The 27,766-nt window shown below is 41.9% G+C and overlaps 1 protein-coding gene across 5 annotated transcripts in view; it reads right to left on the bottom strand.

The window, feature by feature from the left end:
* Positions 1-359: 359 nt before the first annotated feature.
* Positions 360-27,766, bottom strand: part of cep350 (centrosomal protein 350) — a 240,756-nt gene continuing 213,349 nt past the window's right edge. For all 5 annotated transcript variants that reach the window (XM_072274363.1, XM_072274365.1, XM_072274366.1 and 2 more), the window contains exons 33-38: positions 25,648-25,727; positions 18,408-20,707; positions 14,779-15,171; positions 7,005-7,151; positions 5,479-5,601; positions 360-3,591 (exon numbers count right to left, since the gene is read on the bottom strand). In XM_072274363.1, the coding sequence (XP_072130464.1) occupies positions 3,427-3,591; positions 5,479-5,601; positions 7,005-7,151; positions 14,779-15,171; positions 18,408-20,707; positions 25,648-25,727 (3,208 nt within the window). In that variant the 3' untranslated portion in view covers positions 360-3,426. The remainder of the gene's footprint in view (positions 3,592-5,478; positions 5,602-7,004; positions 7,152-14,778; positions 15,172-18,407; positions 20,708-25,647; positions 25,728-27,766) is intronic.

Raw genomic sequence — 27,766 nt, 5'->3', positions numbered from 1 at the left:
GCATGGGTTTAAGATTAGAGGCAAGAGATTTAAAATGGACATCAGGGCAGCTTATTCACACAAAGAGTGATATATATTTGGAATGGGCTGCCAAAAATATTGTTTGAGGTAGGGACATTAGCAGTGTTTATGTGCCATCTAGAAAGTAAATGAATTGGAAAGTAGAGGGCTATGAGTCAAACACAGGCAAGATGGGACTAGCTTACTGGGCAACACAGTTGGTATGACAAGTTTGGCGAAAGAACCTGGTTTCATGCTGTAAGAGTAGAATAATGATGTTTTCACTATGCCACTCAACCTGATCAGGGAGGAGATTGTTCTCAACCATACTGCTGATGAGAAAAGAAATGAATACTGAATCGGCTTAGAAATCAATAGTGATTTATTTACAAAATTCTTAAGTATTAATAAGTCAATTTGTTATCAAATATATATATTATAGTTATATATACACAGAAAAACCTATTTTACATTTCCATACTGCACACATTGGCCCTTCCCATAAAATTACAAAAGGGAAGGGAATTGCCTCAGATAGGAATGCTCAACCAGTATTTACACACATTCACACAACTATACAAATACACAGTCAAGTACTCCTTTGTATAGCTCTGCACTATAAAGTACACATAGGCAAATCCCCTTGTGTTTGTCTACCCAGCAGAGTAACAGAGACTGAGCACACGTAATGGGGAGACAAGGAACAGCACTGAGCACAGCAGCATTTGAACTCCTAGTTCTAAATAAATAGGTTTCATTCTCTTATTGTGTCATCGAGCAGCCAAGAACTTGTGCCTTGCATACACAGCACTGGCTTTCTCAAGTATATAAGTAACTAAGGCAATCATTTTAAACTCGAGCCCTATGGATAAACTGGTCACAACTTCCCTGAACAGGCTGCGAATTAGAACACTATAATTACTAAGTTGTGTTTATTAATTATTGGCTTGGATCCTGTGGTTTGCATTTCAACCTGTATCTGAAGGAAGAGTGTTACCCCATCAGTCAATGAACATTGGGTGTTTGTTCAGTAGCAAATAGTTTGGTAAGAAGCACGTTTGCAAATTTGCTCCAGTTCCTTTGGTACTCTGCTAATTGTTGGAGAGGAGGGTGGAGGAGAGAGGCAGGGGAGATGAGAGAGTTGATGTTACCCTATCTAGAATTTCAGTTTTTACTGCAATATTTTATTTTATTTAGAGATACGGCGCAGGATAGGTTATTCCAGCCCTTTGAGCTGCACCACTAAACAACCCCCAATTTAAATTAATCACTGACAATTAACGATGGCCAATTCACCTGCCAACCTGTATGTCTTTGGACTGTGGGAGGAAGCTGGAGACCTTGGAGAAAACCCACGCGTTCCATGTCCTTACAGATGACTTCCGAACTGAACTCCGAAATCTGACACCCTGAGCAGTAATAGTGCCGCATACCAAGTCTGCCTAGTTGTTAACCCATCAACTCTTGACCAAACACTAGCATTGCTGTTGATGTGGGTTAAGGCAGTAAGTCAGCAATCTACTAAATTAAATAAGTGAATAGAAACCTGGTCAATATTGTGCAATGAACAGAAGAGATTTGGCATCATTGTCAAGTTGAGCATTGCTGAACTTGCTTGTCTGTTCAGTACTTGCTCGACCTAAGCTTCATTACACTATGGATGGTACTTAACCCTGCTTAGTGATTACTTCTCCCCTCAGGTGTCAAGGCATCCAATGTGCATGGAAATCCACACTGCACTACTGTGCAGAAATTGCACCTCTGTAAAATTTGCTCCTAACTTACAAAATCCATTCTTTTGTTTTTGCTCGAAAGAGAATGTTCCTCCTTTAAACTGCATTTCCTTGGACTTCCAATAGAAAATGCTGTTCCGGCTGACTGGTGAAAGTTAATTTTATTACTTGAACAGATGCCCCAGTTCTGATCATGAGGTAAGGAAAGATGTTTACTGAATACTAAAATGCTATTTAATAACCAGGTTAAAAAGCAATCTGAAAGATTGTTTACCTCCTCCAGTGAGTGAGGCAGTTCCAACCCACAAACTGTTCTATGATATTGAGCAGCTGAGCCTTTGATGTTTGAGGATCGATCTCAATGATCCCCAGACTATCTCCACATGACCATCTTTCCCTAAAACAGAGACTTGATGAAGTAAATGGTTTACTATGCAATCCTGTCTCCCACTAATTTTACCTGCAATATTTTCTCCCCAGTTCCCATCCCACCTACACACTAGGGGTACTTTACATCAGCCCCATTAATAACTAACCCCAAAAAACTTTGTAATGTGGGAGGAACCCCATACAGTAACAGGGAGTCCATGCAAGTTCTGCAAATAGCATCTGAGGTCTGGATTAAACTTGGGTGATTGGAGCTGTGAGGAAGCTGTTCCAGGAGCTGAACACCGAAAAGGAAATGTTCAGCCAGCATCCCAACTCGAGTAAGCCTTATTGAAAAATATCACCATTCTCCTCATCAAAACCAGTGTTTCTCAACCATTCATTAAGCATCTTGCACTCACCGTCAAAGATAGAGGCAGTAGCACCTTAGATATAATATCACTGAAAAAAAGAGTGCAAACTGGAAAGCAACCAACTTCTCTCAATGTGTGTCATGTCATGTACAGTGAGGTCAATTTTGTGTTCCTCAGGTAAGGGAATCTGCGATCTAGCATCCATGACTACCTCTCTCCATCTACTAAAGAATCATTCTTTAGGTGCAGTTTTACCTTGGAGTGCAGTATACAAACGAGTGCAAGGAACAACGCTGCACTGATTCACTTCCAAGTCAAGATGCTGTGATCCAAATTACAGTTCTTTAAGAAAACAGCTCCTGAACTAACAAGTGATCTCAAAGGTGCAACATTTCCTAGAATGAACTCAATAGGGCTCATTTAATTGAATAAAACACTATGCTTTCTTTGAAAATAACTTAAAACAGAAAAGGTTAATGAAGAAGCTATGTCAAAAATCTTTTTGTCCTCCACTTCAATCATGCAGATACACTTCTAGCTCAGAGATCCTGTTTACTTTCAATGCATGTTGAGAGTCATCAACTCTCAGAGCTAGCAAAACACCAAACACAGAAACCATAGCACCTCCAGATACATGGTCACATTTTAAAAAAGTAAACAGGCATAAATCAGAACAAAATTAATGTGCAAACTTCTCAATTCAAAACTATGCTACAGTTTAGATAAATAAATGGAACAATAACAAATAAAGAAGGGAAGGGAAAATTGGCACTTCTGGATTCCACACGCTGCCTACTTCAGGATGAGGTCAGTATGATAAATCATCTTCTCATTCACAAACCAACATGCCAGGTGACAACCCACTGGATGGGATAGGTTCAGAGGCTGAAGGTCAGCTTGCTGACATGCTTGAGTTCTTAATGTAGTTTAGTCATGTGATGGTGTGACTGCAGTTAAGATGCAGTAAGCTTCGATCGTTTCTCTTGAATCTGATTAAGTACATTTACTGTGTCTTTAATCAGGGCATCAAAAATTCCATCTGCCAACTGCATCTTCACACACAACTCGTCTTCATCATAATTGACCCATTGAGCTTCTTCCTCGTGAAGTTCCTGGACCTGCAAAAGGGGATATTGTATTTGTTGTGTGTAAAAGACAATACAAAGGTAAACTTTGGGATATTTTATTTCACTTTTTATCCTAACTTCAGGATCGCCTCTACCCTTAGCTGTTGGGTGCCCCACAGACACCCATGCACTCTGAAGAGCACTAATACTTTAGTTAGAAGCTCCAGAGGATCTGGGGAAATATCAATGGATGTGTCCAATTGATCCTGCACCATACGATATTAGGGCTTAAAGAGTTAAATTATAAAGACACATAGATTGACTAAGTTCGTATTACTGGAGTGTGCAGCCTGAGGAACTGTTCCACTGAGATATTTAAGATGACTGAAGATTACAGAGAAACTGCTTGTGCTTGCACAGCCACCTTCAAGTTAGCATCAGGGTTATTCATGAGTGACACTGAAATATGGAGCTCTGCCCAAAAAGCTCAAGATGGGGCTATGAAAAATAAGTTTTGTTGTTAGATGGGATTATTAAGGTTTTGAAGATGAGTTACTACAGACTGGACACAATCTATTCATTTACGAAGCACTAGTAGCCTTATACTGTTTACTGTAAATGCGCATTATTTGTTATTTGTGGTAATATTACTGTGAATTATACGTGTTGTGCACCTTAATCTGGAGGAACATTGTTTCATTTGGTGATATACATGTATGGCTGAATGATGATAAACTTGAACGTAATCTAATTCATTAATGTTACAAAGGTTGAGGAACTAATTTCCTCCTCTGTTCACATTCTTTTGAAACGATTTATAGCAGTCACGGTGGAACACCTTTCTAAATCACAATATTGATAGGGATAGGGTGCTTTAACATTTCGCTGGAACAGGGCACTGACATAAAACTCAAGAAAGGCTTTTTAATGGATTTCCTTTTCTTTCTGTTTGTGGAGTCGAGACCAAAAGGTCCCTATTGATTTTGGAAGATAAAGAACAGGAATTTAAACTGCTCAGGGACAAGGAATGCCACTCACAAACCACACAGATGACTGGAGTAGTAAGTTATTATATTACTTCCAAGATAGAAATACATTTATGAAGCAGGAAAAAGTGAGCTCTGGTCTGTATCTAGAGGGCACAAGCCTCAAACTGAAAACATAAGCGAATACTTTTTGATTGGTTTAATGGCAGCTTTTTATTTTATTTTTAATTTATTTAGTAATACGGTGTGTGGTAGTGCCTTCTGGCCCTTCAAATCACGCCACCCCAACAAATCCAATTAATGCTAACCTAATCATGGGACAATTTACAATGACCAATTAACTTAACCCTGTGGACTGTGGAAGGAAACCAAAGGAACCTGGGAAAACCCAAGCATTTCACGGGGAGGACATACAGAGATCTTACAGAATGGCTCCAGAATTAAACTTTGAACTCCGGAATGGCCCAAACTGTAATAGCGTCACACTAATTACTACGCTTCTGTGACATTTTTAAAGCCAAATGGAGGGGAATCTGGCATTATTGCTAAGCCTGACACTTACTGTTTGCTCTCAAGATGCAACTTTTGTGGGAACGTTATTTCTACAGTACAACAAAGTTGGGATTCTGACTAATAAATGACGCAAGATCTTCAGATGGTATTGAATTTGGATAAGTTCTTCTTAGCAGTCAGCTAGCTTTATCCTTAGAGTGGTGCTGTCATAAAGTCAGATTATAATGCTAACTCTTGGGAAATTTTGAAATGTTTCTAGTTTTCAGGTCAATTTGAAATGTAAACCATTTTCTTAGAACATACAGTATATAAAAGCAGGCATAAAGACACAAAGGCATATGGCATTTGAAATAGGTTGAATTCACTAATGCAGAGATAACAGTCCTATAATTAAGGACAAGTAAAAACTCTACTACTTTAGAACAGGAATTGGATTTACCAGAATGTGATCCACTCGGTCCCGTTTCTTCCTGCCAAATTTCATCATTTTTTGCCAGTCAGTCTTATGGTTTTGTTCTTTACTGAACCCAAACAGCTTCAGGACTTCACTGGAAATGAAACTCTATGGACAGAAGCATAGGAGAAATACCAACTGCTGCACACATCATAATACTCACACTGCGGCCCCATAGTTTTCAACCCTCCCCTAAAGAGTTTGCCTTCTACAATTTCTTCTTTTGATCAAATTTATAGCTTTATTTCAAATTGTAGCAAACTTAAAGCACCAGCGAAATTTAATATATATAATAAATAAACCTTCAAGGCTGAAGATAAAGGTGGATTCCAGAAAGTCGTAGAGAGCCACAAGGGATGGTAGAATTGAACTGATGAAGAACTAGGGGAGGTTTAAAAAACAGAAGAAAGCAGTCTGTTGAACTATTCTCTGAGAATGAGCAGTCTATTTCCTTGCCTATTACGTGTGTTGGGGTGGTACAGTGACACAGCTGGTAGAGCCACAGCCTCACAACACCAGAGGCTGGGGTTCAACCCCAACTTTGGATGTTGTCTACATGGAGTTTACACGTTTTCTCTGTGACTAATAGATTAACTGGCCACTGTAAATTGTCCTGAGTGTTTAAACAAGTGGAAGAATCTGTGGGGAGATGACAATGTGCAGAGAAAAATGGGATCAATGTAGTATTTGTGCAAATGGATGACTGTTAGTCTGTATAGGCTTGGGAGGCTGAAAGACTGGTTTCTATGCTGTACCTATCTGAATACCTCAATACAAGCTGTAAAAGTTTACACCAGAGCATTCAAAGGGGAAAAAATTTTCAGGAGGATAAATTTATTGCATCATTCAACATGGCCCTGTGAATAGTCCACCACTGCCCGCTACCGTAATCTTTACCCCCAACCACCTCCCCAAAGTGTCATTATTAATTTGTTCCTAATCATCTGAGTACAGCAAGTGAAGACTGATGTCAATAAGAGAAAGTAACTGATGAATATCAGTAATGAGTCTTGGAGGTGAAAAGGCATGGTTCATTCATTATATTGTTAATTTGTGGGTCACACTGAAATCTGATGATCTGCCTTTCACACGTTATTCAACACTTGTGCCATCCCAGCTTTGTGTGCTGGATGTTTTTGGATTGGCCTTATTCATCAAGATTAGTCAGTGAAGCATCATTCTATTTCACCTTAAAAGGTGCAACATTATGTAAGAATATCATAAATTTTGTTTCTGATTAGTATTCTGGAAAGAAGCTGAGAAAAGTTACAGATTTTTCACTGGTTTATACTAAAATCTGACACAATGGAGACAAATAAAAAAAATGTTGAGTTAAGTGAAAAAAGGAAGACAGTTTATAATGTATTTCAGATGTGCTGACGATGGGATTTCTCAGTGACCAAAACATGTGGCCACTTCACAAAAACAAAGTCCTTTGTCATTGCAGTCTACACAATTCAGCTCAAATCCATCATTTTCCTGCACTATTTCTGATAAGCAAGGAAAAGTACCTTCACTTCACTGATATCCTGTGGGTTCCTCACTCGCCTAAAATAAGCAGAGCAGTTTCTGCTCGACTTCATCCATGGAGGTTGCCTGGCATTGGGGTCTTCTGCAAAAATCTCACTGAATATCTCTCTTGTTAAGTTAAATATAGCCTGGAAGAGGAAAGAAATTTAATTAATTTTTCTTATCATAGAGAAAGGATACTGCATTGAACAAATTCTCAACAATAAAGCATAAATTTGTTTGCTTTGGCCCTGGGGATAAGTAGAGAATTCTTTTAGTGCAATTGAACAAATTCTCAACAATAAAGCATAAATTTGTTTGCTTTGGCCCCGGGATAAGTAGAGAATTCTTTTAGTGCAAGAGTTCATGTACAAACAGTTTTAGAATAGCAGCACCTTAAAACTACCAACAGCAAGTAGCACCTCTGTTTAAAAATTATTCTTCAAAGAGAAGTGCTAAAAAAAACACCCTAAGTTCATTTTTCACCGTGTTAAGATTTGTAGCATTTTATGACTACAGCTATCACATTTTTCTCCCTATTTTCTGTAAGACTGAGTAATAACTTCGTATAAATCTATGAGTAAAAGGTGAGGTGAATTATCTGGTGAAGAGTAAAGATCCACATGTGGATCTGCCCTTAGCTGCTTCAGTAATGGACAGACATAATGCTGGAGACACCAACACCACCAAATACGGGTTGCAGAAGTTAAAATTATGAAAATTGTAAAAAAAAAACACTGGACGCAGATAAGCATGATGGGAAGATACCAAAATTCAAATTTACAGAAATCTAATGTAATGCATTTCTAAAGGAGGGAATGATTGAGGCACAACTGCGCAAGGGATCGAGGCATGACTGCGTAAGCGCGTGGACGTCAGAGAGTTAGACTGGCAGGAAGGATTTAAAAGAAGACAGCTTTATAGAGCGGGCGCCAGAGGAGGGGGAGACAGAGAAGGGGGAGACAGAGTAGGAGGGCTTTGGTTCAGCAGGGCTTTGGCGATAGTGCTTTGAGGTGAAGTTATCTACTGCTGAGGAACAGAAAGTATGTCTGTGAGGCCGGTGTTCTGTACTGGGTGTCAGATGTGGTATGTCCGGGAGATTCCCAGCCTCCCGGAACGCCACATTTGCGCCAGGTGCATAGAGCTGCAGCTCCTTAGGGACCGCATCAGGGAACTGGAGATGCAGCTCGATGACCTTCATCTGGTCAGGGAAAGTGAACAGGTGATAGAGAGAAGCTATGGGCAGGTAGTCACACTGGGGCCTTGGGAGCCAGATAAGTGGTAACAGTAAGGAGACGGAAGGGCAAGAGTTAGATACTAGAAGTTATCCCAGTGGCTGTTCCCCTTAACAACAAGTACTCCTGTTTGAGTACTGTTGGGGGGGGGGGAGGGGGCAGAACAACCTACCTGGGGAAGCAACGGTGGCCACGTCTCTGGCATAGAGTCTGGCCCTGTGGCACAGAAGGGTAGGGAAAGGAAGATAATGGCAGCAGTGATAGGGGACTCTATAGTTAGGGGTCAGACAGGCGATTCTATGGATGCAGGAAAGAAACACGAATGGTAGTTTGCCTCCCAAGTGCCAGGGTCTGGGATATTTCTGATAGCGTCCATGATATCCTGAAGTGGGAAAGTGAACAGCCAGAGGTTGTGGTACATATTGGTACCCAGGACACAGGTAGGAAAAGGGAGGAGGTCCTGAAAACAGACTACAGGGAGTTAAGGAGGTTGAGAAGCAAGACCTCAAAAGGTAGTAATCTCGGGATTACTGCCTGTGCCACGTGACAGTGAGCGACCTGTACAAAAAGAACGGGTTGCACTTGAATCCAAGGTGGGGGGGGACCAATATCCTGGCAGGGAGGTTTGCTAAGGCCACTGGGGAGAGTTTAAACTAGAATTTCTGGGGGGGGGGGGGACCTAACTGAAGAGATGGAGGAAGCGGAGGGAGGTCACAAATAGAGAAAGCTTGGAGACAGTGTGAGAGGGAGAGTAGGCAGATGATAGAAAAGGGATGCGCTCAGACTGATGGTTCGAGATGTGTCTATTTTAATGCAAGGAGTATTATGAACAAAGCGGATGAGCTTAGAGTGTGGATGAGTACTTGGAGCTATGATGTTGTGGCCATTACAGAGACTTGGACGACTCAGGGGCAGGAATGGCTATTTAAGAGTGCCAGGCTTTAGATGTTTCAGTGAGAACAGGGAGGGAGGCAAAAGAGGTGGGTGGGGGGGCACGGCACTGCTGATCAGAGTGTCACGGCTGCAGAAAAGGAGGAAGTCATGGAGAGATTGCCCACTGAGTCTCTGTGGGTGGAAGTTAGAAACATGAAGGGGTCAATAACTCGACTGGGTGTTTTTTTTATGGACCTCTCAATAGGAACAGGAACATCGAGGAGCAGATAGGGAGACAGATTCTGGAAAGGTGTAATAGTAACAGGGTGATGGTGGTGACAGATTTTAATTTCCCAAATACTGATTGGCATGTCCCTAGAGTGAGGAGTATAGATGGGATGGAGTTTGTTAGGTGTGTTCAAGAGGCTTCCTGCCACAATATGTAGATAAGACTACAGGAGAGGCTGCACTTGATCTGATATTGGGAAATTAACCTGGTCAGATGTCAGGTCTCTCAGTAGGAGAGCATTTTGGAGATAATGATCACAATTCTTCCTCCTTTACCATAGCATTGGAGAGGGATAGGAACAGACAAGTTAGGAAAGTGTTTTATTGGAGTAAGGGGAAATATGAAGCAATCAGGCAGGAACTTGGAAGTATAAATTGGGAACAGATGTTCTCAGGGAAATGTACAACAGAAATGTGGCAAATGTTCAGGGGATATTTGCGTAGTGTTCTGCATAGGTACATTCCAATGAGACGGGAAAAGGATGGTAAGGTACAGGAACCATGGTGTACAAAGGCTGTTGAAAATTGAGTAAAGAAGTTTTATGAAATGTTCACAATACTAGGTAATGATAAGAGATCTAGAAAATTATAAAGCTAGCAGGAAGGAGCTTAAGAATGAAATTAGGAGAGCCAGAAGGGGCCATGAGAAGACCTTGGTGAGCAGGATTAAGGAAAACCCTAAGGCATTCTACAATTATGTGAAGAGCAAGAGGATAAGACATCAGAGAATAGGACCCTATCAAGTGTGACAGTGGAAAAGTGTGTATGGAACTGGAAGAGATAGCAGAGGTACTTAGTGAATACTTTGCTTCAGTATTTACTACAGAAAAGGACCTTAGCGATTGTAGGGATGATTTACAGCATCAAGTTGGATAAGTCACCAGGACCGGATGAGATATACCCCAGGCTACTATGGGAGGGTAGGGAGCAGATTGCTGATCCTCCGGCAATGATCTTTGCATCATCAATGGGATGGGAGAGGTTCTGGAGGATTGGAGGGTTGCAGATGTTGTTCTCTTATTCAAGAAAGGGAATAGAGATATCCCAGTGAGTCTTACTTCAGTGGTTGGTAAGCTGATGGAGAAGACCCTGAGAGGCAGGATTTATGAACATTTGGAGAGGCATAACATGATTAGGAATAGTCAGCATAGCTTTGTCAAAGGCAGGTCATGCCTTACAAGCCTGATTGAATTTTTTGAGGATGTGACTAAACACATTGGGGAAGGTAGACCAGTAGATGTAGTGTATATGGATTTCAGCAAGGCATTTGATAAGTATCCCATGCAAGGCTTATTGAGAAAGTGAGGAGGCATGGGATCCAAGGGGAGCTTGCTTTGTGGTTCCAGAACTGGTTTGCCCACAGAAGGCAAAGAGTGGTTGTAGATGGGTCATATTCTGCATTGAAGTCGATGACCAGTGGTGTGCCTCAGGGATCTTTTCTGGGACGCCTTCTCTTTGTGATTTTCATAAATGACCTAGATGAGGCAGTGGAGGGACGGTTTAGTAAATATGCTGATGACACAAAGGTTGGAGGTGTTGTGGATAGTGCTGAGAGCTGTCAGAGATTATAGCGGAACATCGACAGGATGCAAGACTGGACTGAGAAGTGGCAGATGGAGTTCAACCCAGATAAATGTGAGGTGGTTCATTCTGGTAGGTCAAATATGGTGGCAGAATATAGTATTAATGGTAAGAGTCTTGGCAGTGTGGAGGATCAGAGGGATCTTGTGGGTCCGTGTTCATAGGACACTCAAAGCTGCTGCGCAGATTGACTCTGTGGTTCAGAAGGCATACGGTGCATTGGCCTTCATCAATCGTGGGATTGAGTTTAGGAGCCGAGTGGTAATGTTACAGCTTTATAGGACCCTGGTCAGGCCCCACCTGGAGTACTGTGCTCAGTTCTGGTCACCTCACTACAGGAAGGATGTGGAAACAATAGAAAGGGTGCAAAGGAGATTTACAAGGATGTTGTCTGGATTGGGGAGCATGCCCTATGAGAATAGGGAATAGAGAGTGAACTTGGCCTTTTCTCCTTGGAGCAACGGAGGATGAGAGGCGACCTGATAGAGGTGTATAAGATGATGAGAGGCATTGATCGTGTGGATAGTCAGAGGCTTTTTCCCAGGGCTGAAATGGCTAACACGAGCGGGCCGTTTTAAGGTGCTTGGAAGTAGGTACAGAGAAAATGTCAGGGGCAAGTTTTTTTTTAAGACACAGAGGGAGGTGAGTGCATGGAATGGGCTACTGTCGACGGTGGTGGAGGCGGATACAAGGGGGTCTTTTAAGAGACTCCTCAATAGGTACATGGAACTTAGAAAAATAGAGGGTTCTGGGTAACCCTGGGTAATTTCTAAAATAAGTACATGTTGGGCACAGCACTGTGGGCCGAAGTGCCTGTACTGTGCTGTAGATTTTCTATGTTTCTATGAACTGCAATGAAAAGATTTAATAAAGTTAGCAAAAGGCAGAAGAGTAGTCACTCGTATAGACAATTAGTAGAATAAATAAGTTCATAAAATAAACTGATAACTTTCTCACTGAGACACAAAACACAAGTGTGAAGAGAAAATGTTAACTGTTTAAAACCTTAGTTCTAATGTTCTGTACCATTTCTATAGCACTTGAGTATTTAGGGTGTAATTTCAGTAATATAGAAAGAGGAGAAAGGGTTTGCAGACATCCCACCCTGCAAAAACTCATATCAGGGAGGTAGCACCATCAATTTGCGGGAGACTCCCGGAACTTCCGGGAGAGGTGCGATGTCTGCAGTAGAGTAGCTCCTTAGCAGCTAGCCAGCTAGCTTAAATAACGTTAGCTATGCTACTGAACGAATGACACCTGTTAAACTCACCACAACATGTCTTTTACAGTCATTTGGGCAATAGAAAAGTCACTGTTGCCAACAGTGCAGCAAGCAACACTGTCATTATTTTTGACCCCTATTAGGCAGGGGTACACTTTAGTGTGGTCTGGGGTGATGTACGTTTCATATTTTCTTTTTTGAACACTTTTTTGAACCATGGCACACGCGTGCTCTCTCTCTCTCTCTCTTGCGCTCGCTCCCTCACATGCTCTCTCTCTCGCTTGCTCTCTCTCTCAAAAAAGTTGATTTCCGGGACACTGTATATAATTTGTGGGCATCAGGGAGCCACTATTAATATGCAGGAGACTCCCAGAACTTCCGGGAGAGGTGGGATGTCTGGGTTTGGCAGTATAAAGTTAGATTTGAGCAACTGTTTTTCATACTAAGAATAAAACATGAACCTTATGGTAAAAGAGTTTGAGAGTACAAATGCTTGTTTATTGTCACACTGATACCACAGTGACAAAGGAGAAAAGGAAAATAATTTTTAAAAAATATGGACAAAGAATAACCGGGTAAAAGCACAAATTACCCCAAAAAAATAGAGGACGAAAGGGGAATCAATGAGTGGGTAGAACTTGGGAGCGCGCCTCAAAGGCAGCATTCACCCACTTTGGATCTGGAAAAGACAAATTGGAATACTTTATAATTAGCCAGAGAATAGAAACTGAGTGAGAGATAGAAACTGAGTGAGAGAAAAAGATTTAGGATTGAGTTGACACAGGAAATTTACCAGTGCTGCAAAAATTAACTTTATTCAAGGGCCATTTAGTCTAATACAATAGTAGAGAAGTTACGGGGGGGGGAGGGTGGAAAATCACTGAGAATAGGATCAATCTATACTTGGAAAAGCTGAATCTCAGAGATTTGTGATTGGAGATGCTGTCTGACTAATTTAATTGAGTTTTTTTGAATTAAGTCACTAACATATTGATGAGGTCAGTGCAATTGATGTGATTTACATGAGAATCAGTGAAATTTTGATCATTCGCTTGGGAAATTATGGGATCCAAGGAAAGTTAGCAAATTGGGTACAAAATTGCTTTGGTAATAGGAGGCAGACCTCCAAGAGAACCACAACTTTGTCATGGTTCGGAGGCTTGTGCCTCAATGATCCGGAGAACTATGCAGGCTCTTTTTTATGCTTTGGCTCTTGGTAGGGTCAAACAGGTCAAAGGGCAGAGGCCAGACCGAGAGTGATCCACTGATCCTCAGGTTCGGGGGTTCAGCTCAGGACTGACAGGTAAAAAAAAAAATGTTTCGGAAACAGCAATGAAGAATCCTTTTATATCTGTATGCAACAGTATTCCTGATTTTCCATCTGGGACTTGCAAGACTAACATTAAACCAGGAGGAAGTTACTGACATGATAAAGGAAGTAGTGAACGCCACAAGAGATGGAGAACCTTCATTGCTGCCCTAAACGCCAGCGGCATAATGGGCAAAGGAAGAATAGGAGACAGAGGTGACGGTAGAAGATTGCTTTTGTTATTGGAAGCTGTAATTAGTGTTGTGGCTCAGAGATAGGTGCTTCTGATGTACACTGATGAATGCAGAATGTATTATCAATAAACTTTCAGATGACAAAAATTAGTGTTGTTGAAAGGAACATAGTCTTAGGTTAAAAATTATCATGTTCAGCTGGTAAACTGGACAGGATACTGGCAGGTATAATTTATCCTGCTAAGTGTGTTGGGTTGCATTTTAGGAAGTTTTGTAAGGGCAGGCTATGCATCATGACTGGTAGGGCCCTATGTGGTCTTGCGGAACAGAAGGACCTTTAAGTACAGATCCAAAGATCCCCAAAGGTGGCAGCACAGATGGCATATGAGGTGTTTGATTTCATTAATTGAGACATTAAGTCTGACAAGGAGGTCTTGGTGCAACCTTACAAAATATTGATTAGGTCACAGCTACAGTGCTGTGCACCTTTTTAGTTGCAATCATATAGGAGGATATGATTGCTTTGAAGAGGATGTAGAGGGCACTCACCAGGATAGGCTGGGTTTGTTTTCCTTGGAGCAGAAGAGTCTGAGTGATGGTGACAGGGTGATGAGGGCTTGCTGAAAGAAGTATACAAAATTATGACAGGCATAGGTAGGGCAATAGGTCAGCTACTAAAAACATACTCCTACAGCAAGGGTTTATGAGAGAGCAGAGGTATACAAGAGAACATTGCTTTAAGGTGAAGAGTGAGATCAGAAGAGAATGGAGAGAGAGCTACTTCAAACTTAGGGAGGTTGGAATTTGGAATGTTCTGCTTGAAGGGATATAGTGCAAACTGAATCTCCCAATATTTTACTAGCAATTCAATAAGCACTTGAGTTACCAAATATAATAGGCTAAGGACCAAGTGCTGCTAAATGGAATTAGTACAGCAGGAACATGGTGGGCTGGAGATGCAACTTCTGTGCTGTATGACTTCTCATTACAAGATCTATATCAGTTATGTATATAGTCATCCAGATTCACTTTAGGGTAACTTTTAATGAGATACAACTTGTGTTTTGAGCTCACCTCACAATATACTCTTTTGCTGACACTTTCTACATTTTGTCCTTTGTTATTTCCAAAATAATCCTGGGGTAACTGAATATCCCACAGACTGTGTGCCAACTCCTGCCACTTCCAAAGCTCTTCAGCAGCTGTGTGAACTAACTTCTCAACCTCCAGTGCATCATGAGGTACAGCAAAATACTGCTCTTCACGGACTTTCAGAGCCACAGTCTTTGGTAGTTGTGGCTCTAGCTCTGGTCCTGGCTGCTGCACTTTGCGAGAACTTAGTCCAAAGTCTTCATCAAACCAGTCCTGGTCATCTCCCAGATCATCAAGGAGCTCGCGGCTCAATTCCAGCTCCGCAAGGCGCTTGGCCAATTCTTCCTGCCCACTTGTGCCAAACACTGGGCTGCCCTGTCACAGACAACAGAAGCAAGTTAAGAATCACAAAGCAAGAAATAAATAAATAGGCAAAACAAACTTTAAATAAAATGTGGAATTTTGATTCTAAACCCAAGGCTGCAGAACATAAATCTGGAAAAGATGTAAGCAACATGTGTAATGGGTTAGAAAGTGGCAATGACCTTGTGCATTCCAATTTGCCATAGATTGGTACAAATGTAACAGACACACTTAGAACCCAAAAAACAAAACAATTTCCAATTCAACAAGAATGATTCTCACCTCCTCACCCTGTACCTTTTTAAGTTAATTAAAAATAATTCATAACACCCAATCTAAAAGAGAAAAAAATCTTTACTGGCAATAGGTTTCAAAGTATATCTCTGACAATCCAGCACTCTAATGGGTTTTGGTGCCAGAGTAGTAGATTTTCCACAATATTGGATATTACTCCTATTAATATCCCAACATATTTTAGTAAACAAAAATTATATGCATATTATAACAAATTTTCCGGTGAACCACTGTGGCCCTGCTGGTGGAAAGGAAAAACCTGGTGAACTGGATGGGGAACTATTAGCATCAGTCAAATAGCAATTACTGGAATTTTACTGTACTTTCAGCAGCCTTAATTATAAATCCACACATTCCAAACAAGGTATGTGTACTGTATCAATGTAGTCCATCAATATGTCCATTCTAATAGTTGTTTCTCCAATTAAGGGAAATTTAATATTAGTGATACGTGAAGGGTTGAGGAAGACAGGAGAAGATCTGCTTTTGATCTGTTTTGGTCAGTCAGGTTGTGGTGAAACCAATCTCCTTTCCCTAAACTAAAATGAAAACTGATTACAGCATCCAACTGTGTCTTTGGCACTTCAGAAAAAAATGGATTCTCTTAATTTACTTTTAATAAGGTCATATCCAGTTTAACTGTTGGATACATTTTTCCTCCAACATTGTCCAAATATTAGCCAAATAGTCAAAGACAGAATCCATTTGTCTCATTATCCAGAATGCCATTGTTTGAGTGGACCACAGTTATTTCAATTTAGCCACATCATGTGTATTAATATGGAAAGCAGGAGGACTTCTAACACTTCCATGAGGAGACTGTTTGTCCAGATGAACATTATTAACAATAATGCAACCATGCTCTCTCTTCTCTATTGAGTGCTGTTGGATTTGGTTTGTTGAGAATTTACAGCACTTCTTCCACAAGTCACATTTCTCACAAAACACATCAAAGTTGCTGGTGAACGCAGCAGGCCAGGCAGCATCTGTAGGAAGAGGTGCAGTCGACGTTTCAGGCCGAGACCCTTCGTCAGGACTAACAGAAGGAAGAGTGAGTAAGGGATTTGAAAGTTGGAGGGGGAGACTCACTCTTCCTTCAGTTAGTCCTGACGAAGGGTCTCGGCCTGAAACGTCGACTGCACCTCTTCCTACAGATGCTGCCTGGCCTGCTGCGTTCACCAGCAACTTTGACGTGTGTTGCTTGAATTTCCAGCATCTGCAGAATTCCTGTTGTTTGCGTTTTTTTTTCTCACAAAATCTTTTTCTTTAAAATTAAAAAGTGCAAATTTTAGTCATAGTCATACTTTATTGATCCCGGGGGAAATTGGTTTTCATTACAGTTGCACCATAAATAATAAATAATAATAGAACCATAAATAGATAAATAGTAATATGTAAATTCTCTAAAAGATCTCTAAAAAATTTTAACAGTTTCAGGGAGGGGTAATGATAGGGTGAGAGATGTTCTTGTACAAGTCATGATTATATGATAATGTCACCAAATATACAGCAGAAACTTCTACCAAACAAACATTAGAGACACCAAGAGACCACTGATACTGAATAAATTCCAGCATCTCAGCCTCTTGTCTCACCAAACATTATTAATTGGATGGTCTGTATACACTTATGAGGGGTGATTGATAAGTTTGTGGCCTAAGGTAGAAGGAGTCAATTTTAGAAAACATTGCACATTTATTTTTAAACATAGTCCCCTCCTACATTTACACACTTAGTTCAGCAGTCGTGGAGCATACGGACCCCTTCTTTGTAGAAGTCGGCGTCTTGGACCTCCAGAAAGTGGTCCACAGCAGGGGTGATTGATAAGTTTGTGGCCTAAGGTAGAAGAAGATGAGTTATACAGCTCTCGTTACATGCACATGCAGTTCAACTCTTTGAGTGAGTATGCAGAAAGTTTGAAGTTATCCTTCTATCCTTCTAGAAGGTGCCGACTTCTACAAAGAAGGGATCCGTATGCTTCATGACCGCTGGACTAAGTGTGTAAATGTAGGAGGGGACTATGTTGAAAAATAAATATGCTAGGTTTTCTAAAATTGACTCCTTCTACCTTAGGCCACAACCTTACCAATCACCCCTTGCATAAACTACTAGGCAAGGTAGAAAGTACTCAAAAGCGGTAAGTGTTGAGGGGATCCACAAAGGCTTGATTTAATTACCTTAATTTACATTTATGGAATTATCAATCTAATTCTTGCCCACACTCAGCTGTGGTTAGACAGCACCTGTGTACTGTAATTTTGTATACTGTATTTTTATGGCTTATGGAAGCAGAGCAGCACTGCAAGAAAAAAAAATAAATTCCAGTCTAATAATCAGAATATTCAACGTACGGGTTAAGAAGATTAAATGGTAATTTTATTAATGTTTAAGATATTTAATGGATCTGCTGATTAAACTGAGAAAAATCATTTTTGCTTTTTGGGGAGAGTTTCTATGACTAGCAGGTGTAATCTAGGACTTTTAGAACCAAGACTTCTAACAGTAAAATTAGGAAGCATTTTGAGTGCAAAGTTTGAGGTTTCCTTCTGAAATGCTAGTTAACCTCAGATCAATTATCAATTTCATATCTGATATTAGATTTCAGCTAATCAAAATTATTTAGTGATACACAGTAAAGGGGAGTTTAAGGAATTAGGTCACTGATCAGTCATAACCTTGCTGAATATTAAAAGCAGCTGAAGGGGTTAAACAGGTATTCCTCTCATCAGATCCTGAATTCTCTAACAATACTGTTGAGTTTTACAAATTAGATTTTAGACAAAGGTATGACCTGAAAGAAAATTTGGTTTTAACTTTTATTCCATGCTAAACAATGAAAAGTAAAAGAAATTAGATTAAACAATAAGATTATAATTCTGTCATAGATACTTCACCTCTATTTTTTACAAAGTTATCCCCCCCTCCAAAAATATTGGTTGAAAATTAATACATACAGGTCTAGGACAAAGATCTGGAGATAATATTTCTTCTTTATCCTCATCACTGTCATCTCTTTCAGTTGAAGTCTGTAACTGGACACCAGCTCCACTTTGTACCTCCGTATACTTGGGAGATGACCTGGGTGAGGATACTTCAGCTGATTTGAGACATAACATTTGGTTAGTTAGTTCAATCTTTTCATCTCTAGCCTTTTTGACTTGCTGGAATTCTTTGACTGCATCTTTCAGATAGGAAGACAGGATATCAGCAGCCAAAGAGCTAGCTTTTGTCTCTTTGTCCTTCTCTTCTTTTCTGAAGTCTTCATTGTCTTCAAAAATGGCCTTTGACTCCACCACTTTAAAATCCTCACTGTCAAGCATTTTTTCAGATTCAGAACTGAGGCCTGGTACTCTCAGTTGTGCCTCAAGTTGCTTCTTCTCCTTGTTCAATAGATCCAAGAGAGGGGTTGGTGTTTTTTTATGAATAGGAGATGATAATTCTTTTTCACTGGGAGAATGCACAGTCAACTCAGTGAGGAAATCAGCATCTTTCTCCAGTGTAATTTTAGGTGGCTTCTTAATGGATACATCAGCCACACTGTGCGTTTCATCTTGATCTTTAAAATTAGGTGGTTGTTCCTCCTTAAGAAATTCGGGCACACTCTCTAAATTCTGATCATTTAAAGATTTACTGATATCATGAACCAAATCAATGGCAATAGACTCAGAAAACAGAACGTTTGCAATTGGGTCATTTAAATTGTTTTCAGACTGAGTCGACTTAAAATCAATTTGATCAGAGGTTTTCTTGAGGTAATATCCACACTCTTCTTGCAGCTTTGATTCATCTTCTGGAAGCTCTGGCTTTCCTTCTTCTCCGCTGTCTTGATCTTGATCTAATTTGACTTCTAACAATGGGTCTTCTTCATCTTTTGCAGTATTGATGGTCTTATCGTAACACTTGGGTAAAAGAGAAATCTTGTGGGGAGGTGCAAAAATGCCATACCTGTCCTTGCATCTGAAGTACACAACCCCATTATACATCCCATTACCATTACCTTCTGGACTATCCAGCTCTACGCCAGCCCAAAACCCATCTGCAAAGTTGGTTCTTCCCTTAAAGCGTAGAGTGCCTGGCTGGATGCTACTAACTAAAACTCTATCACCAATTTGGAATTCATGCATTTCATCAGTTTCGTGTGATGTAGGAGTGTGACAAGGAGAAGGAGAGTGTGAAGGCACAGGTGTCTGTTCCTCAGTTTCTATAACACCGTGCTCTACATTTCTGCTCTGAATTGATTTCAAATCTAGAAATTTTTCTGAATGCACACTATCACAACTTGAAAAGGACTTTTCACTTAGGTGCTCACTGATTTCATCATCTGTGCTGATAACTGATGAAGCACTTTGAGAACGCTCCGTTCTTCCATCCACTTCCTCTTGTTTAGAGTGGTCAAGATCAGACAGCACCTGGAGTCCAGTGACACTTTCATTTCTTGCAGAAAGGGCAGTTACACATTCAACATCACCTCTAAAACTTTTAATGCACAAATTTTCGTCCAAGTCTTCAGATAACTTCTGTCTTGACTCAAAGTCTTCTGAGTAAGTTGTCTCTTTTCCTGGGGAATGGTGGTCTAAATCTTGAGGACACGAATCATTCTTTGACAATATTTTATCTAAAGTCCGATGATCAGACTTTGTATATTCCAAAGTATCGTATTTAATGGATTCTACAAATTTTATGGAACTGGCTAAATGATCCTCCTTTTCAGAGCCGCCTTCTTTATCCAAGTAGCATTTCTTGTCCTTCAAATCCTCAAAATGCTCGATTTGAAAAGGGCGCTTTTCAATTTTAGAAAGATCTGTTTCTTGAGGTAATTTTTGAATAAACTCAGGGACGCAGAGAGGCTGTGGTTTCTTATCATCTAATTTTAGCAAGAGTTCAGATTTATCATTTTGTTCAGGAAGTCCAAATAAGTCATCTATTTCAGATTCTTCTGATTTTACATTTTCAAGTTCTTCTTGAACATCATCTTGCACGGATTGATAATTAGACACTATTTTATCACTAGACCCATTCTCTGACCTGCTGACAGATGGATCTGGCAAGTGGCTAAATTCAGGTATTGCCTTTTGAGGCAAGACTGCTGGTACATTATCCAGTTGAGATTTCTTTTCAGGTATGGAAATTGGTGAAGCACTTCTAGACAAATCATCAGCTCGACTGTCAATGAGTGTGGACTTGCTTTTCTCCGATACTTGAAATTCACTGGGGCAGCTGGACTTCTGTCCATCAGGACTTGAAGATCTTTGCTCTGTAACAAAAAATTATCAATGCTGCTCAATTAATTTCTTTAAAGAAAAATATTACATCTAAGCATTGCTATTCAGAATGTCAGAGCTTCCTGAAGTATTTGTAACAAAAAATTCTTAAATTCAGTCTTAAAAGACAGTGATAACCAAAAAGCAAAGAGATCACAAATCAAAAATGAGATTTGCAGATGCTGGAAATTTTGAGCAACACACATAGAACACTGGATTAACTCAGCAAGCCAGGCAGCCCCTCTGGACAAGAATAAACAGTTGACACATCAGATGAGAATGGAAAGAAAGGGGCACAAGCCAGAAATAATATGGGAAGAAATAAGGAGAGAAGGGGAGAAATCTATGTTCATGCAATCAGGCTGGAGATCACCCAGTCAGAATATGAGGTGCTACTGCTCCAGCCTGAGTTTGGCCTCATCATGGCAGTAAAGGAGACCATGGACAGACCTGACAGAATGGGAATGGGAAGTAGAATTGAAATGGGTAGCCACTGGAAAACCCTGGCTTTTGTGGTGGATAGAGCGAAGGTGCTTTACAAAGCGGTGCCCCAATCTGTCAGGTCTCACTGATGTAGAAGCTGCACCAGGAGCACTGGATACCATAGATGACCCCAACAGAATTGCTGGTGAAGTGTTGCCTTGCCTGTAAGGACTGTTTGGGGCCTGAACAGTGGTGAAAGGAGAAGGGTTATGGAGGGAAAGACATGATTAGTAATAGAATCCCAGTGGAGATGGTGGAAACTATGGAGAAGGATATGGAGGCATGTAGGATGGTAGGAGAACGGTTGAGGGCAGATGTGCAGGAAATAGAAGAGATACAGGTGGGGCAGCACTGAATGTGAAAGGGAAATCCCATTCGTTGGAAGAAAAAATTCAGAGGACATTTCAATGTTCTGGAATCGTCTGTTTCATTCTGAGAAAAGATACGGTGCAGACAGAGGTTCTGAGAAAAGATACGGTGCAGACAGAGGAACTGAGAAAAGGGGATAGCCTTTTTTCAAGTGACAGAGTAGGAAGAGGTATAGTCAAGACAACTGTGAGAGACAGCGAGATAAAAAGGAATAGAAATGTCAGAGATAGACCAGAAAATCGTGGGTGAAAGGTGGAGGCAAAGTTGATAAAATTAACAAGCTCAGCATGGTGCAGGAAGCCAGGGCGTTACTAGTGAAGGCTTGAAATATGGACTGTCCCATATAGCTGCTGAAAAGGCATGTTTAGTTGGGGCCCATGCAACTGCCCGAGGCTATACCTTTAGTTTGGAGAAAGTGGGAGGAGCCTAAATCAAACTTGAGAGTAAGAACTAGTTCTGCCAGATGAGGAAAGATGGTGATGAAAGGGAACTGATAAAGTCTGTTGTCTAGAAAGAAGCAGAACTTTAAGGACTTCCTGGAAGGGGACGGAAATGTATAAACACTAAATCCATAGTGAAAATAAAGTGATCTGGGCCAGGCAACTGAAAGTGATTGAAGTGATGGACAGATTACAGACCACATAATGTTCTAAATGTTGGCTGCCAGAAAAGCATTGGCCAGAACTCCAGGAAGAACACTTCCTACTTCTTTTTAAGATTAGGACTACATTATTTGTTACATTCATAAAACCAGACAGGCTTCCGATTACCATTGCATCTCTATTGGTAGAGTAAGCCTTCAGTAAGCACCTACCATATGAATAGCCTGGATTGTGGGACTCCAGGTAGGTCTTACAAGGGATATTGTCAAGCCTGGAAAATTGTAGCTATGGAGGAAAGATTGGATAAGTTTGGGTTGTCTTCTAGTCTTGAGATGTATAAAATTGAGAGGATTAAATGGCAGGAATGAGAAGGACTTAATTCCTGAACAGGGGGATTAAAAAAAAACTGAGGTGCATAGTAACTGCTAGCAGTATTAAAAGTATTTTCACTCAGAGGATGGTAGAGGGATCTGAAATACTTCAAAGGCATAAACTCCCCTCATATTTAAAAAGTAAATGAATATCTGAAGAGCTGTGATCAACTGGGCTACAGAGCCTGACATAGGATGTGGAATTAGAAAGGGTAGCTCTTTTCTAGATCTAAGAGGGGTTTCCTCTCTTATGTTACTGTGTAGGCTAATGGCTTCTTTGTTATGTTATACTTGGGAATGCTTCTTTGTTATGTTAAACGCTGAGAAAATCCTTCCCGCTAGCAGTTTGTTGAATCACGTTACTGATAAGAAGATGTTATGAACCAATTGGGATAGTTGTTATGTTTTTGGTGTATTTGAAGATACTGTATGCGCGGGGATTTGGGGCAGAAGGCGGGAGAGAGGGACAGAGGATGAACCAGGCGCTGTGATGTCCGCTAACGGGGGTCGGACCCCAAGGAGGGCATTCGGCGAGGAGAGGAGACGGAGACGGACTTGTGTAGAGCATCTGGTCGACCACCATTGTTGGTCCCAGGCGGCCGGTCGAGGTGGTCCGAGGGGTCGCAGGGTGAAGAAGGGTCTTGAGCTCCAACTTTTTTGTGCACGAAGAGATTGAACTTTGATAAGTGTGGCGCCTTTTATTTTCCTTTTATATTTTATTCTCTATTAATTATATAGCTCCAGTAATATCTATAAACTGTAAATCATTTAATCGTATCTGGTGTATTGTCTGTTACTTGGGTGGGGTGGGGTACATCACACAGCATCCACACAAACTATTACCCAGTTTGGCGGGGCCGAGGGCTGTTTCCCTAGACGACAGCGAGCCGAGCGACCCTGAGGGTGGCCGGGAGGGGGGGGTGGGCTACATTGTGGGGGCTCATCCAGGATTGGGTCTACTGGTATGCTGTGTGGATGCCCTGTTTAAATCTGTAATGTGTGTCTCTGTGGGTTATTTGCTGGTTATTGCTGTATGCGTGGTAGGTGCAGTCTTTGTTCAAGTTCAGGCTGGCTTTGATGAGTTGGACGTGGCACTCAGGGCTGTCCATGCTGTTGGGAGAGAGAGGAAAGAGTGGTCTGATTTGGAGGTAGTGTCTGCGAATAAATGTTCTAGCTCTGGCAGGCTCCACCTGGCGCTTGGGATAGTGTCCACCCAAAGAGGGGCGGAGGCGTGCGAGACGTGGGCGGAGCGGATCTCTCAGTTGCTAGATTAGTGGCAGTGCTCGGTTGAGGGAGAGCGACAGGGATTGGTTGAAAGTTTGAGTAGGCGGGCTGGTGACGGTGTTAGAGCTGTCAGGTTCACTTACACCGTAGTGACAGCTGTCAGTTATTTGAAAGATGGGGGAAAGTTGTCAGTGTGTCTTCTCTGGCTAGGAGGGTGGCTAAATTGCTTGCAGTGCCAGGGGGATCATTTCAGGGGATCAGCCCCTCCTTCAGTTGTTCAGCTGACCAGAGAGGTGTTGGGAAACTTAGTGGAGGCCCAGTGGGGAAACGGCTTGGGGTCTCTGGGGAAGCATGTTCCTAGCAATGTACCAATGAACTTCCTACCCTACTTCTGAAGGCTTAGAGGGACCACGCCTCAGGCTGTCGTTACGGATAGAGGGAAGCGATGCTAAAGCCATCCTCGACCCCGGGGCACAGGTCAAGTTGTTGTACAGTTCGTTTTACAACCGGTGTCTGAAGCATTTACCCTTGACAACCGCAAGGGCACCAGAGATTTTGGATACCAGTACCAGTAGTTATCCAGAAGACGATGATCCCGGAGTTAATGGGGGCATTGTCTGGGCACCCAGCGTGTCAAGTTGCTTCTGAGGACGTGTGTAGCAGCCTTGAGCCGGTACCGAATTTAAGCAAAACCCAGCAGTGGTACAGCCTGGGGAAAGTAGCTGAGGGTGAGACCCTCTTAGTAGGTGCTCCGAACTACCACGAGGGAGGGGAGTTGACCGCTGAAGACACCTCAGTGAGAGAGAGGTCGCGACAACTGGACCCTGGCGCCGTAGAAGAGGGAGGCAGCGTGTGTGCGGATTATGCGACGTGGTTTAATGTGCTAGATCTGAGGAGTGAACATTGCCAGATCCCGAGGAGTGCGGCTGTTGAGCCGAAGATGGCCGTTATTAGTTCCCTAGGATTATTCTGATCCGAAAAGATGCCCAAGGGCATATCCGGAGCCCCTGCATCCTTCCCGCGGGGCATGAGGAAGACCATGGGGGAAGTGAAGGTGTGTGGAGTTTTGGCGTATGTGGATGACCGCCTAGAGCTTGGGATCCGCCTGGGGGGACTATGAGGAGAGGCGAGTGGCTGAGCCCGGGCGACCGAAGCGAAGTGTCAAATGTGGAGGAGTTTTTGGCTGGAGGAGTTTGGTGAACCAGGTGCTGTGATGTCCGCTAACGGGGTCGGACCCCAAGGAGGGCGTTTGGCGAGGAGAGGAGACGGATACGGACTTGGACTCATGTAGAGTTCTGGTCGACCACCGTTGTTGGTCTCAGGAGGCCGGTCGAGGTGGTCCGAGGGGTTGCAGGGTGAAGAAGAAGGGTCTTGAGCTCCAACTTCTTTGTGCACGAAGAGATTGAACTTTGATAGTGTGGCACCTTTTATTTTCCTTTTATATTTTATTCTCTATTAATTATATAATTCCAGTAATATCTATAAACTGTAAATCATTTAATCGTATCTGGTATATTGTCTGTTAATTGGGCAGGGTGGGGTACATCACACAGCATCCACACAAACTAATTACTCAGTTTGGTGGGGCCGAGGGCTGTTTCCCTAGACGACAGCGAGCCGAGCGACCCTGAGGGTGGCCAGGGGGCGCTACATAGACCATCACAGATACAATTCCCATCATATATATTTTTATGGTTCTATGAGTTTGGCTTAGGAAATGGGCAGGTAGGTATCATTTTTAGAAACACAATTTAGTTGTTCAACTAATTTTTAAAGTGTTTATACTTGTAAACTTTCAACTTAAAAGACTTTCTTTCATCAAGTTTTTTTGGAATGTGTCATCTCAGGTGTTTACCGAGAGAACATTTTGATATGTGGACGTACCCTGTTTAACAATGGAACTCAATGACACTTTAGATCTTTCACTCTCAGTAAGCGATTTCCAGCTCTTTGCAGATTCAGTCCTGAAAACAAAAAGCAGAAATAAAATTTTGAGCTTAAGAGCTTGGCAGATAAATATCATATTGTCTTTGGAATTTTGCAGTGACAAAGGATCGCAGATCTACATTGTAGACTGCTTTACTTTTCACAAATTCTGCCCAATTCTGTGCATGTTACAGCAAGATACTCACAACATTTCTGAGCCAAATCCCACAGTCTCAGAAGCACAGCAAATTTTGCAGATTATCATTAAACTGCAGAATAGAATGAATTATGTCACTGGATGGAACAATCAACTATTGAAAGAAAATCTGCTAGAAATTTAGGAAAAGTTTTTGAAAACAGAAATCAAAATATCACAGATGCTGGAAATCTAAAGAGAATGACAGAAATATTTAGCAGGTCAAGCAGTATCTAAAAAGAGAGAAACAGAATTACTGTTTCAGTAAAATAATATTTCAAAAGTCACTGACATTGTTCAATGCTCCACTTTCTTAGTAGAAAATACTACTCTTTAAAGAAGTCTGCAAAAGAATTGCTCTCAAACGCATCTCTCCCATTTCACGCACATCTGCTCTCACCCCATCCTTCCGCCACCCCACTAGGGATAGGGTTCTCCTTGTCCTCACCTACCACCCCACCAGCCTCCGGGTCCAACAAATAATTCTCCATAACTTCTGCCACCTCCAACGGGATCCCACTACCAAGCACATCTTTCCCTCCCCCCCACCACTTCTGCTTTCCGCAGGGATCTCTCCCTATGCGACTCCCTTGTCCATTCGCACCCCCCCGATCCCTTCCCACCAATCTCCCTCCCGGCACTTATCCTTGTAAGCCGAACAAGTGCTACATGTGCCCTTACACTTCCTCCCTCACCACCATTCAGGACCCCAGACAGTCCTTCCAGGTGAGGTGACACTTCACCTGTGAGTCGGCTGGTGTGATATACTGCATTCGGTGCTCCCGGTGCGGCCTTCTATATACTGGCGAGACCCGACTCAGACTGGGAGACCATTTCGCTGAACACCTACGCTCTGTCCGCCAGAGAAAGCAGGATCACCCAGTGGCCACACATTTTAATTCCACGTCCCATTCCCATTCTGATATGTCCATCCATAGCCTCCTCTACTGTCAAGATGAAGCCACACTCAGGTTGGAGGAACAACACCTGATATTCTGTCTAGGTAGCCTCCAACCTGATGGCATGAACAGACTTCTCTAACTTCTGTTAATGCCCCTAATCCACTTCTTACCCCATCCCTTATTTATTTTTTTCCCCTTTCTTTCTCTTTTTTTCCTCCCTCTGTCCCTCTCACTATATCTTCCTCTGATGCTCCCCTGCCCCTTTCTTTCTCCCTAGGCCTCCTGTCCCATGATCCTCTCCCTTCTCCAGCCCTGTATCCCTTTTGCCAATCAACTTTCCAGTTCTTAAGTTTCATCCCTCCCCCTCCTGTCTTCTCCTATCATTTCAGATCTCCCCCTCCCCCTTTCAAATCTCTTACTATTCTTTCAGTTAGTCCTGACAAAGGGTCTCGGCCTGAAATGTCAACTGTACCTCTTTCTATAGATGCTGCCTGGCCTGCTGCGTTCCACCAGCATTTTTTGAGTGTGTTAATTGAAGAACAGTGTTTATACTTGTAAACTTTCAACTTAAAAGACTTCCTTTTATCAAGTCTTTTTGGAATATGTCATCTCAGGTGTTTACAGAGAGAACATTTTGATATGCAGATGTACCATGTTTAACAATGGATTTGGAGAAAGAAGGCTGCAGGTGAACGGCTAAGGATTTCCGGAGCAAAGGCAGTTTTACTACTCGGGGTAAAAGAGAGGCAACACGGCACAGGTGCGTAACATCAGCCAGTAGAGCGGGAAAAATTTAAAAAGAAGACCGCCATATCCAGCAGGCAGCAGAGTGAGAGGTGGCAGTGTGATAGGGTTTTGGCTCAACAGGCTTAGGCAGTAACAGGACGAGGCGAGGTAGGTTTACCTGTGTTAATTGCAGAAAAGTAGTATGTGTGAGAGGCCGGTTTTCTGCGCTCGGTGTCAGATGTGCAAAGGCCTG

This window comes from Mobula birostris, chromosome 12 (assembly GCF_030028105.1).
Source record: "Mobula birostris isolate sMobBir1 chromosome 12, sMobBir1.hap1, whole genome shotgun sequence".
In the NCBI taxonomy this organism is placed as follows: Eukaryota; Metazoa; Chordata; class Chondrichthyes; order Myliobatiformes; family Myliobatidae; genus Mobula; species Mobula birostris.
This window is presented reverse-complemented; position numbering and strand designations above follow the sequence as displayed.